The sequence below is a fragment of the Lissotriton vulgaris genome, chromosome 7 (assembly GCF_964263255.1).
Source record: "Lissotriton vulgaris chromosome 7, aLisVul1.2, whole genome shotgun sequence".
NCBI lineage: Eukaryota > Metazoa > Chordata > Amphibia > Caudata > Salamandridae > Lissotriton > Lissotriton vulgaris.
In genome coordinates, this window is record NC_141695.1 from 239,433,166 (window position 1) to 239,446,091 (window position 12,926).

Sequence of the window (12,926 nt, forward strand, 5' to 3'; positions counted from 1 at the left end):
GGCAGACTCAACATGGAAGATGAACTCATTACACCTCACCTTGATATGCTTTGAAAAGATGATTGTGCTCACTTATATATATAGGTGTTTTTAACTATTTTACTTTGCATGGTCTACATGTCATTTATGCTGAAATATTGAATAGATGCAAGTGTGTATCCTCTTACCTGGGTAGGTATTACACAACTTATTATGGTGCACACCTTTCATACATTTGTGAAACATGGCTAATTTTATTGTTCCGCTACCCCTGGCAAGTTTGAAGTTTAATGTTCTGACCATATCCTGTTTATCTATTGGGTCATTTGATACCCCCGTCATCACTTCCCCTCATGATTACTCTGGGCAAGGAAAGGTACTCATGAGATACGGATTGCTATGTAATAGCTTTGTGTTTCAAACATCGTTGTATTTTTACATTAAGATTTATGGAATTCTTTAAACTAATATTCTTGGATCCGTTAAAACTTTGAGGCAAGCATTCAAAAGATTTTTTGAAGGCATAAACATCATTGATAAAATGCCACGTGTTAACAACTAGGTTTCCCAGGTACCCCGGTCATTGGTCGACGCCGTGACGTAGGTGCGCCCCTCGATGGGAAGCCAGCTGATGGCTAATGGAAACAGGTATATAATGGTGGGGCTGGTGTCTCGTAACCATTGTGGCCGTAGGAGCGGGCAGAGAGGTGCTGGAGACTCCATCGGAACAGTAAGATCCTCCCGGGAAACTAAAACGATCATGCAGATGGCTTTGACAATGTAGTATTTGTCACTCTATGGAGGGAGGTAACCTTTAGTAGACTTGGCGGCCACGGGATGAAGTCTCTGGTGCTTTACTGGTTATGGCGGATATATTGAGGGGTAATTTGATATGCTTAGATAGGGCATTTGTATATCATCTAAAATGCGCACTCTATGTATCCCTCTTGAACACAGGTTGTGTTCTTTGGAGCTCCTCCCACCTGGCGCTATTTCGAGTTTAATCTACCAATAAACTACGTGACTTAAGGATTTGGTGATCAGTGATAACAAATGCATGTCGCAATATGGATGAATGTAAATGCTTGACTTCAGGTTTTTAGTATGGAGTGTGTAAACTATGGCAGCAGCAACTTATATTCACAAAACACGTCTTTTTTATACAATAGTGAGAGCCATATTTTGGCGAGGGGGCATTTATTAAAACAGGATGCTAATGGGAAGACTTGAAACATAAGTATCTGTTTGAACATTTAAGAATGGAGGGATTTAGAAATATAAGCAGATTTTTGAATTTGGAAGTATATAAATAATTACAAGATGAGTCATAATATACTGCTATATTTGTTCTATATTTCTCCACAGTATTTGTACTCCGTGATCGCGGAATTGACCTCCACATGGTTTTGATCTATTGATCGTTTTTCCATCTATATTGCCTGATTGAGGTAAGGGGGGAGATAAGACTGGGATGGGTAGTTGTCCTGAAGAAGACCGACTTGACCTGTTGAATGTGGGCACTAAGATACAGTCGAAACATGTTGGCTATCGCAGTTTAAGAAGGGGTGTTTGAGGAGTTGATTTCCTGCAAAAACACTTCCCATCCTTTATTCACTTTTAATCCTGACCTTGGAACCTATGAATAATGGTCTGACAGGTCTCCATGAGCCAGTTTTAATAGCACTACCTACTTACTGCACTTTTGTCTATCACTATACCCAGTCTTGGGGTAACACTTTATTTGTGATCACTGTTTGTCACATTTGTGTTTGTCTTCGTTATTGTGTTTTGTGTTTCCCCCTCCCTATGCTTCGCCCTGTGCGTGGCTACGCCAGGGCGTTTTGTAAGCGAACCCGATGATGAAGCATGTCACACACATTTGTGTGTGAGTGAGGGCAGTTTTTAAAACACACAATGGTGCCACTGCTTGTTTATTTATTCACTCTGGGTCTGGTCCTTTCCACCCCTTTATGTGTTTATAAGTGTACATGCACACAGGCTTCCGCCACTGCATTACGCGTGCACATTATGCTTCTAACATGCGCTATGTTCCTTTGTATGTGAACCTTGGTATAACATATTATTTAACCTTGTGTATTGTCGTGCACTCCAACTCATCTTTGAACCATGATTACCTCTAACAGTTGGTAGATCGTATTTCAAAAACGAAGGCTGCACTCAACTGGGGTTTTCTATTAACCTTGAAATAAAGCTTCATTTACCTCCAGAGGTTTCCACCATTAAATTATTTCTTCCTTTTTAGACACTGAATTAATTGACTGAAAATGGGCAGAGCGGGTGCTCACCCCGTCATGATGCCTCGGCATTCTGAGGCCTTCCATCGTGGTATCAAGAAGCCATTCCCGACCGGAGACCTGCTCTTCCACCCAACAAAGGTACCCCGGACTCGGAGCTTGCACCGGCACGTCCTTGGACACAACAATGTTGGCAGGTGAGCAGTGAAGCTTTGGTGCGCAGGACCTACAATTGAGCACAGTGCGGGGGAAGGGGCCGGGGTGCAGCAGCCTTGGTGCACAGGTGAAGGCAAGCGAGATTCCAGTAGCTAATAATCTAATCTCTGGCTGTACTGCTGGAGGGGTTAGGTGCATCAGCCTGGGTGCGCAAGTGCGAACAAGCAATGTGGCTGTCCTTAAGGATATGATCTCTGACCTCATTCATTCACATCTCTGTCTCATTTTAACGACCTGCTGGACCGTACTGTAGGTCTGAGCCAGTGGGCAGCTCTACCCTGAAGACATGTGTTGAGCGCAGTGCTGCGGGAGGGGTGGGGTGCATCAGCCTGGGTGCGCAGGTGCGAACAAGCGATGTTGCCATGCGTAATGATGTGATCTCTGACCTCATTCAGTCACATCTCTGACTCATTTTAAGGACCTGCTGTACCATACTGTAGGCCTGAGCCAGCCGGCAGCGCTGCCCTGCAGACATGTGGCGCTGGCTTTTAGGGCACTGTAGTGAGCTCATTACTTAGTGTACATGCACACAGGCGCTTCCGCCACTTCATTACACACGCACATTATGCTTCTAACATGTGCTCTGTTCCTTTGTATGTGAACCTTGGTATAACATTATTATTTAACCTTGTGTATTGTCGTGCACTCCAACCCCTCTTTGAACCACGCTTACTACTAACAGTTGGTAGATCGTACTTCAAAAACAAAGGTTGCACTCAACTGGTGTTTTCTATTAACCTTGCAATAAACCTTCATTTACCTCCAGACGTTTCCACCATTAAATTATTTCTCCCTTTTCAGACACTGAATTGATTGAGCCAAAATGGGCGCAGCGGGTGCTCACCCCGTCATGATGCCCACGGCATTCTGATGCCTTCCATCGTAGTATCAAGACACCGTCCCCAACCGGAGACCTGCTCTTCCACCCTACAAAGGTACCCCAGAGTTGAAGCTTGCACCGGCACGTCGTTGGACACACCAGTGCGGTCAGGTGAGCAGTAAAGCCTCGGTGTGCAGGACCTACAATTGAGCACAGTGAGGGGGAAGGTGCTGGGGTACATCACCCTGGGTGCACAGGTGCAGACAAGCGATGTTCCCGTAGCTAATAATGTAATCTCTGGCCTCATTCATATGTTTCATTTTAAGGACTTGCTAGACCACACTCTTTCTCGCGGACCCCAGCGTCCGAGACAAATGGGTGACGGGTCATAAACACTGAGGGCTAGGCGCAGTAGGCCGACGCTCTGTTTCTACCTCCCTCTGTTCTTTTGACTCTCCCTCCCCTTCTCTCTTCCACCCACTCCCTCTCCCTCCCATTCTCACTATCTTCCTTTCATTCAGACTACTTTTCTTTTCCTCTTCCACATGGGACACATACTTATGTTTAATTTTTGTCTTTCAGGTTTTGTACGCTGCTTCCGGAGGAGTCCCACCCACGTATTTCATGAAATACTGTTGTTTGTTCTAATAAACTTGCGTTTTCATTTCTATGTGTTGTTTTAATAAAGTTTATTTTTTTTCCAATAAGTATGTTAGTGAATACGTCTTCTTTTTCTGACAACACTTGTCTGTAGTTTATTGTGAAAATCGTCTGTTTATAGGAGGTTATGAAGGAAAACATTTGTAATTTTGCGGTGCACCTACCAAATATAAACCAACAGACTATTACATAAATGAATCCTGCCTAATTCTACAACTGCAAGTGTTCTATGCGTGTATCACTTTATAACACCATGAGTACTGCCCGTGTGATTACAGAACCAATAAGGCACTGCCTAGGACCACCGAGGCTTCAGGGGACTGACGAGGTCCCCCTGCATTTTTAAGTAAAGCCCCAGAGGGTGGCGATCCATGGACTTCAGTTGGCCTCGAAGGCCCCCGAACAATTAGTAAACAATACCCCGGAAGTTGGCGATCCCCTAGGCTACGAAACGTCTCTGTGCCGTTCCACGCCTAATTTACATGTGACATTAACATCCCCAGACCTACAGAGACCCTACAATAAAATAATAGGATTAGCCACGGAACATTAACCACCAGGAGCCTCATTTAAATCAACGAGTGAGACCCGAGGTATTTTCTTTCTCCATTTTTACCATCCGTATCCACTCTATTAAAGCGATACAAGGTTTTCCTCCTCTCGCTTCAACTAGTCAAACTAGAATTTGCTATTACAGAGTGGAAGCCATGCACCCGCCCTCTATTAGCAAACATAAATGCCCCACGGATGCACACCCCGGGACATTGTATGAGCTGCGCCTGGGAGGTCGCGCTCCCTAGGACCATGATGCATTGGTTAGTATTAATGCATACTAACACTACTCACACATGTGTAGAACAGTGACCAGAGTGTAGTGAAGAGGCAGAGGATGTGCAAAATCTAAAAACATAAATACTACCAGAGGTTGGATGACATAGTTCAATGAGTCGATGTGTAGAAACAGCTACACGAAGAAAACGGGTCTTCAGCACAACGCAAACAACTTTGAAATATTGGTGAGCGCTGCCTTCTTTTTACCTTTTCCCGCTCGTCGCCAAATTTATGTAGTAAAGTGGCAGACAGCAGTGGATCCCATAAGTAGATTTATTGCAGGGAAACAAGACACCTTAACAACTCACCAACAGGAGCAGACAGCAAGGCAACCGACTTCTCCAGCACCGTGTACAAACTCCCCAAGGTTCCCCTCGTGAAATCCCTACATCCTAACATTAAATACTTACATTCCTGTTGGATTACATACTAACATTCTACTGTCTTATATTGGAATTCTACACAGAGCACCTGACTTTACAGCAATTAGCCGGGTACACCTTTCCCTCTTTTTTTTCGTCTTTGACTCTTATGATGTTTTCCACACAAAAGCATGGGCTATGAACTGGAGGGAGATGACCCACAGAGCACAGTGCCTAAGTACCTGCTCTATTTCTCACTGTCATGAGTGCTATCTTGCTTCTTTTTTGTCATCCTTTCTCCTTTATTTATCATCACAATTTCTCATCTACTAGCATCCTACTAACTTTCCCCAGATAGAACAGTTGTGCACCTGTGGTTTGAGTGTTTATCCTTGCACAATTGGAACACCCTGCCCTTCTTTTTAGGTCCTGATCACGCCCAATTCTGCCACCATTTAAAGGCTATTCTGTTCAGAACTTTTCTGTTCGGATGCTGCACTTTAGGCACCATCTGCAGGACAGGATCACTCATCACCATTATACCCTTCAGGATAACATTTTACTCAAGAAATATATAAATGAATAATAAACAAAGAGCATATGCTGTGTCTCTACTCTTGTAGCGTTTTCTTGAAAGTCCACCTATCTCAATTGTCACTCACCTCTCAGGACTGACCTCTGATCTCCATGAGTTCCCAAACTCGATGTCATCCCTTGATAACTCTCCAGTAGGCAGCACTTTGTCATCATCCGGGTCCCAGTTGAAGTTTCCACACATACCACACAGTTGACCCTGGTGTACCCTGTTGACTCTGATTAACAAGATGCCTGATCGATACCTGATCTCCATACCTTTCGATGTCGACAGCACCAACATGTTGCCCACCTTAGAGATATGGGCCAATGTTCCAAAGTTATTAGGCAGGGTGGTCCACTCTCCGTTGACCTACACTCACATGAATAAGAGGCAAAGCTTCAGTTAGCATTTTGTGAGTAGAGGTAATAAAATTCCATGACTTAAATATATTCTTAAAAGTATTCACTACAAAAATAGAAATCATTAGCTAAGAAATATCCTCCTGACATTTGTTTGCCATAAGCAAAATGGAAAGCAATTTGTACACAATGAGGATTAGGCAGTGGTAGCTGCCCCAGATGTGACGTTGTAGGGCGGCAAGGGAGTGGGGGGATATAAATACATAAAAAAATAGATATATAAAAATTACGACTTACCTGATGCTGTGTCCACTCCGTCTTCCTCCTGTCCCACTCCGCGACTGAAGCACACTGCTCAGGCTCCCAGACGCCAATTCCAGCGCTTTTCTCATGCTGCGAATACTATTTGGTCTGAGCGGCCTGATTTGCCTCTCGGACAGCGCCTGGAAACCTGTGGCTTTTCTCCACCCCGCTGCACAAGACAGCCGGGTTGAGAAATGCTAAGTGCTCATGACGGGTTGGCCAGCCTAAAACAGCAGCCAAACTGTCATGCATACTTATTAGTGCCCAAAACTCCTCCTCCTGAAGGTCAGGAGGATGGCCTGGCCTGACCTGCGACTCGGCTACCCAGCAGATGCAACGGCAAAAAAGAAAATGATAATAACATTATTTTGTTATCATTTTTGTTGCCTCTGCTGGGTAGTAACAGCTTGTAGGCTGCAAGTTTGGGGTTTATAGGATTTTCCTAACAGAAGTTCGACAATTTCTTTTTAATGCGTTTTGGCACCCAATAATTGAATAACAAGTGAGATGAAATGGACCTTGACAAAGGTCTGTTACAGCTCAATACTGAGACATATTGACTTTAGAACTCACCTGTGCACCTTTTGACCCTCCGAAAGTCACATTGATTTCAGAATCCTTGTCCTTTATCTGGACTTCCACATGAGATACGAAGGAGACTTTGGGGCTTCTCCGGTTCCTATTCGCAGCTATGACTCGGAAAGAGAAGTCTGAGGTGTTTCGGTATGTTCGGGTCACCTCATAGGCACAGGTGCCTTGGAAGTGCGCCAGCGCGCCGTCATAGGTGATATAGTGAGGGTCCCCAGTCACACTGCAAGTGGCCCAAGCGCTGAAGCAGCCGAGCCTTCCATTTTGCACCAGACAGCTTTGTCCTGGGTTGCAGGTGGCAGCGACACATTGGAGCGCTCCTGGCGAGTCACAGTGACACCTCTGTGTGCATCTGGAGAGCCAGACAAGGTCACCAACCTGAGAGGTAGATAGACATAGGCAGTTGTGACATCATAGCAAAGACTGTTGTTCTGAGATTCAAGAAGAGTTTTAATTCTGATTAACAGCTAAAAAAAACAGGTAATAATTACAGAATGCCCCATTAATGAACAATTAGTGATCAATCATTGGTGAAACAAGTGAGCAGAACATGGCTGAGATCAAAAGAGTGAACATCTTAAGCTCACTAACCTTGACTACACTTGACTTCACTCCTCAAATATACTTATGCATCAATAATATAAACAGGAAAACAGTTTTATACATTTTGAAAACAGCTTGTGCCTTGTTACTAGTTTCACCTGATCCAGGGCTCGCTTCATTCCCTATCCTCATTCACGGTGGGAATGCAACTGTAGCGCACCTGTCCATAGACCTAAAAAAGTGATACATTGTTATTTTTCTGGCCATCACTGGGCTCCATGGCACATACATGTTACATCGTCTTGAAAGCTGTAGCATTGAAGTACACTGTGAATGGGTATGAATCGTCGATGATCTCAGATTTTGTATTTGGCTTGTTGTTATACAGACATGTTCTAATAGAGTTTTGTTTTCCAGGCTCTGAGAAAAAGTTAAGAATGTGGATGTGTTTTGGCGCCTGAGAACGTTTCAGTGGTACCAGAGAGCATTAGGAGGAAGATGCAAGGAAGGTGTAGCCGATGCACCTGTATTCCAAGTAAACCCCTGGCAGATTTCTGATTCCCTCATACCTGGGACCAAACCAAGCTCCTGCATAGACAATGCGTAAAGCGATTGATAAGTATAAAAGTCCAACAGTGGGATAGCCTGCCTGACATAGACTGCGAGTGGGTGAAGACCAGTTGCCTTTTGATGACAGTTACTGAGGTTGTAAATGAGAGGGATGAGAGCCCTTGTTTTGCTGAAATCATCTAGAACTTCATGCACTTCTTTGAAAGAAGGAACGCCTCTGTATCTGAGACAACTGCAGTTCTCACACCTGCAACCAGCACGTTTGCACTATAGGACTGTGAATATGATGCAATGCCTTGCTCTAATATTGCTGTTGAAAATGAAGGAAATGAAAAGTAGCATATATGGCATCTTGGTGCATATAAGTTAAATAAATACATAAAATAAAAACAGTGGGGGTAAAGCACCGTTGAGCTGGTTGACAGTAGGTCCCACTGACTAGATGGTCACTTGCTGTTATTCTTTTGAAGACCCTCAACTGTCGGTGACACAAATTGAGCCTTTCTTGCTCGAAGTCTTTACTTGTATGACACTAAGTTGTGCTGACAGCAAAGCAGAAGAAGTTATTTTCACTGGAAATAAAATAATTAAACCATTTTGATATGAACATTGAATTTGTTTGTAGCTGACCAGCAATGCAGTGCAATGTATGTAATGTAATAGTATTTGTATACTGAAGAACTAGATAGGAAGCCATGTGGCCCTGAAAAATGGGCAAAGCCCGCAGTGAAGATTCATGGTCCTTCAGGAGGAGGTAGAAGTACATTCCTATTGTGTGGGAGGAGTATCTTCATCTTTTTGCATTTGCGGTGTTGGTGGGTATACTGTTCCATATCCTGCAAGCGTAGAACAACTGCTGTCTTTTTTTTCTTTCTTGCATATTTAGTGATCAGTATGGAGATGTCATGGCTCCTGGTGTGGCGCGCTAACCACCTGAGGTCCTTAGTTTCTTTTTCAAGTGTATTGTAGTATTTATGATGCTTCTGTAAGTGATGCTTTATTACAAGTGGGGTTTTGTCCTGCACTGTGGCCGGGTAGGACACTATCTAGATTCAAAGAAAAAGGGGACCCGTCACTGTTTTTGTTCTGCTGACTTTTTTATTTAGAGCAGAATCGCACACTGAGGTATTTAATCCTTAGGTGTATATATTTTTTTAATTGTTAGAAAACAGTAAAACAATTTTTACATTATTGTAACAGTCCGAAGGTTTACTTGAGAGATGATTTTATTAAGGGCACGGAGGCTAAGATTATGCAGTCTCCTTTTATTGCCAGCTCACACAGCAGCAATAATTAGAAAGAATTTAGAACATTGAGAACATTCTGAAAATCTATGTAATCCAGCACCAGGCAGCCATCTTCCTTCTTATATTTGTGCTGCGTTTTCTTAAAAATAGTTTGGAGATACACACTGAATTATCCGCTGAATTAGCAATTCTTGGAATTCAGTGAGATCAAATTGGTAAAAGAATACTTGAAGAAGAAGGTTTATTATTTTTTTGTATGTCTGTATATCGATATTGTATAACATCTCGTTGGCTAGATGGTGATCCTCCAGTTTTTCATCAATGGCAGTCAAAGTTATTGTCTATTTACCAACTCGAGAATGCGGTTTATAAACTAAAAGGGCTGAAAAAAAAGACATTTGGAAAAAAAAATGTGGGACCCAGTCTCTAACTGGATATGACAGGTGTTTCTATTTTAGCTTTCTTCAATTCTTTTTTTTCCTATTCTGTTTTCTTTAATGTAAATGGATGCTCTTCTGGATCAGTATTGTTTTATCTAGGATGAATTATTTTATGATATAAGTTGATCCTTCCTTGAAATCGTTTTATTCTGTTTATGATGAACTATATTATGATATGAGATGATGTTTTGCTGGATTTGTATTGTTTTGTTTTTGATGAATTATATTATGTATAACTACCTGCTGACGCAAAATAAAAAATATATATTTAAAAATATATATATATCTATATATATATTTGCACTGAGAACGAAATAAACTTTAATCCAAAGAAATCCAGGGGAAGAATGAATCAATCCATGGCTAAAATTGTCACTCTGAAAGAAAGAATAGGTAAAACATTTGTTTACCCGGGCGGGTATAAATTGTGGGATAATCTTAGCCTCCGTGTCCTTAATAACATCCAGATTTACTATTCAGTGGGCTGTGGAAAATCCACATTTTATGGCATGACACGGAGGCCAATATTATGCAAGTTCAAAGTGCATTCAATACATTATCAATAACATTATGCATTGGTTTAAAATAGCAGTTTTTAAAAATACTTTCGTTAGACCAGTCTGGTGCCTTTAAAATGTCCTGTAAACTCCCTCCTAAGGAGAAAGCTTTGGAGGCTCATGCACATCTAAGTGCATGAGCTCCAAAAATAGAGGTGTCTATACCTCCTTCAATCATGACATCTATCACCCATTTAGCCAAGGTAAGGGGAGAAACAGGTTTGTGAGGTCTTTTATGAGATATAAGAAGTTGAGTGACATCGTTTCCTAAATTAAGGGTTCTCTTTTCTTATTCTTTCAAACATTGCACCACACACAGATTAGGGTTTGTAGAAAAGTAAGGGTAGAAAATGCTTGAAGAAAGTGTCTTAGTTCTTCTTTTAATAAAGAAGCAAACTCCTTCAGGTTGATAGGCTCTACTGTTGACATCTAAAGCTCTAACATCAGAAGTACGTCTAAATGAAACAAGACAAAGGAGGGTTGTGAGTTTATAGGAAAGATTTTAAGTGATAAAAAAAGATTATCACCCCAATTGTCTAAAATCTAAAGGATCAGTTTAACATCCCAAAGCAAGGTGTACTTAGGAGTCGGGGGTTTAAGGACCCTAATGCTTATCATAATTCTCCTTGTTAAAGTATTCTGACCTACAGGAAGTCCGTCTATCAAGGAATGTCCAGCAGAAATAGCTGATCTATAGATGTTTACTATCCTAAAGGATAAACCAGATGCGAATAATTCTGTAAGGTAATTTATTACATAGACTACATCAGTTGAAATGGGATTGATATCCCGTTGAAAACACCAGCAAATCAATTTATTCCATGCCAGTCTATATGCTTTTCCTGTGCCATAAGCCCATGACTCAGATATGAGTTTGAAAGCATTTGGCGAAAGGCCAGGGTCTGAGATCTCCAAGGGGGAGTCACCACTACTACTGTTTCCCTGAATCTCTGAGCATGTAAGAAGAACCTGGGTAGCATGACAAATGGCGGGAAGGCATATGGCCTTAGACCTCTCCAATTCTGTAGAAAAGCATCCATCCCAGATGCTTGAGGGTCTGGTTTCCAGCTGAAAAGCTGAGTCAGTTGAGTATTCAGCCTGTCTGCAAAGAGATCCATGTTGAAAGGGACCCATATGTGATGGATGTGCAGGAATATCTCCCTGTTCAATTTCCAATTGCTGGAATCTTTGAAATTTCTGGAGAACCAGTCGGCTACTCCATTGCTCAGACCAGGAATGTGTTGTGCTACAACTGTAATCCCTTTGTTCAAACAGTAACCCCAAAAGTCCTTCGCAAGGTCCGCTAAATCGTTCGAGTGTGGACCTCCCATCTTGCTCACATATTGGACTGCTGAAATGTTGTCCATGCGAAGCATTACACAACATTTAATTTTCTCTTCAGTGAAACTCCGGACTGCGAAGGAGCCCGCTAGGAGTTCTAAGCAGTTGATGTGCATGTTCCTCTCTTGGTCTGACCAATGTCCTCCTGTCGAAGAGTTTCCGCATCTCGCTCCCCAACCCTCTAGGCTTGCGTCTGAATCTATCAATAATTCAGGTTCCTCCCCGAAGATTGCTCTCCCGTTCCAAGCCTATGCGTTCTTGAGCCACCATTCCAATTCCTCCCTCGACTCCTGATCTAAGGACAAGATTTGGGAGTATGAATGATTTGTGTAAAGGCATCTCCTTTTTAGTCTTTGTAGGCCACGATAGTAGAGTGGACCGGGGAATATGGGTTGGATGGTAGAGGATAAGAGACTCAGGATTTTCGCTAAGTCTTTTAGTGAAATAGTCTTTGCTACTAAGACTTTCTTTATTTCCTTTCGTAACTTTTTTAACTTGTCTCTGGGAAGGCAAAGTTCCGTGTGGAGGGTGTCTACAATGACTCCCAAGAATTGAGTGTCTTGTGCTGGGATTAGGCATGATTTTTTTTAGATTTATCACAAACCCTAACTTTTCCAATATCTCTATCGCCCTTTAAGTATGAAGAGATACGATTTCGTTTGATTAACCCATTATTAGGATGTCATCCAGATAAATAATTAATCTTACCCCTCTTGCCCTTAGCCATGTTGCACCCGGTCTGAGTACTTTTGTGAAGCACCAGGGTGCTGAAGAGAGACCGAAGGGGAGACTAGAGAATTCCCACATCTTGTTTTGCCATGTAAAACTGAGATATTTTTGGTGAGGAGGCCAAATGGGGATAGTAAGATAGGCGTCTTTGAGGTCTAGACTCGTTAACCAATCCCCATTTCTTAGGATGTCCCTTAGGAGTTAAATGCCTTCCATTTTGAAGTGGCGGTACACAACCCATTCGTTTAAATCTTTTAGGTTAATTACAGGCCTCATCTCTTTGTTCTATTTAGCTACCAAAAAGATGTTGCTGACAAAGCCACCCTTGGGATGAGTTGCCTCCCTGATTGCGCCTTTGGCCAGTTAGTCTTCTACCTCTTTTGTTACCAACTTTGAATGTTCCTGGGAGAAGAGGATTTCCCTTGGGGTTTTGTTCTGGAAGGGAATGTCTGTGTACTCTATTCGATATCCCTTGACCATTTGTAGTACCCAAGGGTCTTGTGTCACTAGGTTCCAGTTTCCAGAGAGCTGGGCTAGTCTGCCTCCCAC

At 42.5% G+C, this 12,926-nt stretch overlaps 1 protein-coding gene across 1 annotated transcript in view; it reads right to left on the reverse strand.

Moving 5' to 3' along the window:
- The window catches only part of LOC147701284 (alpha-tectorin-like), a 550,081-nt gene that overhangs the window by 262,005 nt on the left and 275,150 nt on the right, over window positions 1-12,926 (reverse strand). The window contains exons 13-14 of the mRNA XM_086930016.1: window positions 6,936-7,328; window positions 5,786-6,069 (exon numbers count right to left, since the gene is read on the reverse strand). Of these exons, the coding sequence (XP_086786142.1) occupies window positions 5,786-6,069; window positions 6,936-7,328 (677 nt within the window). The remainder of the gene's footprint in view (window positions 1-5,785; window positions 6,070-6,935; window positions 7,329-12,926) is intronic.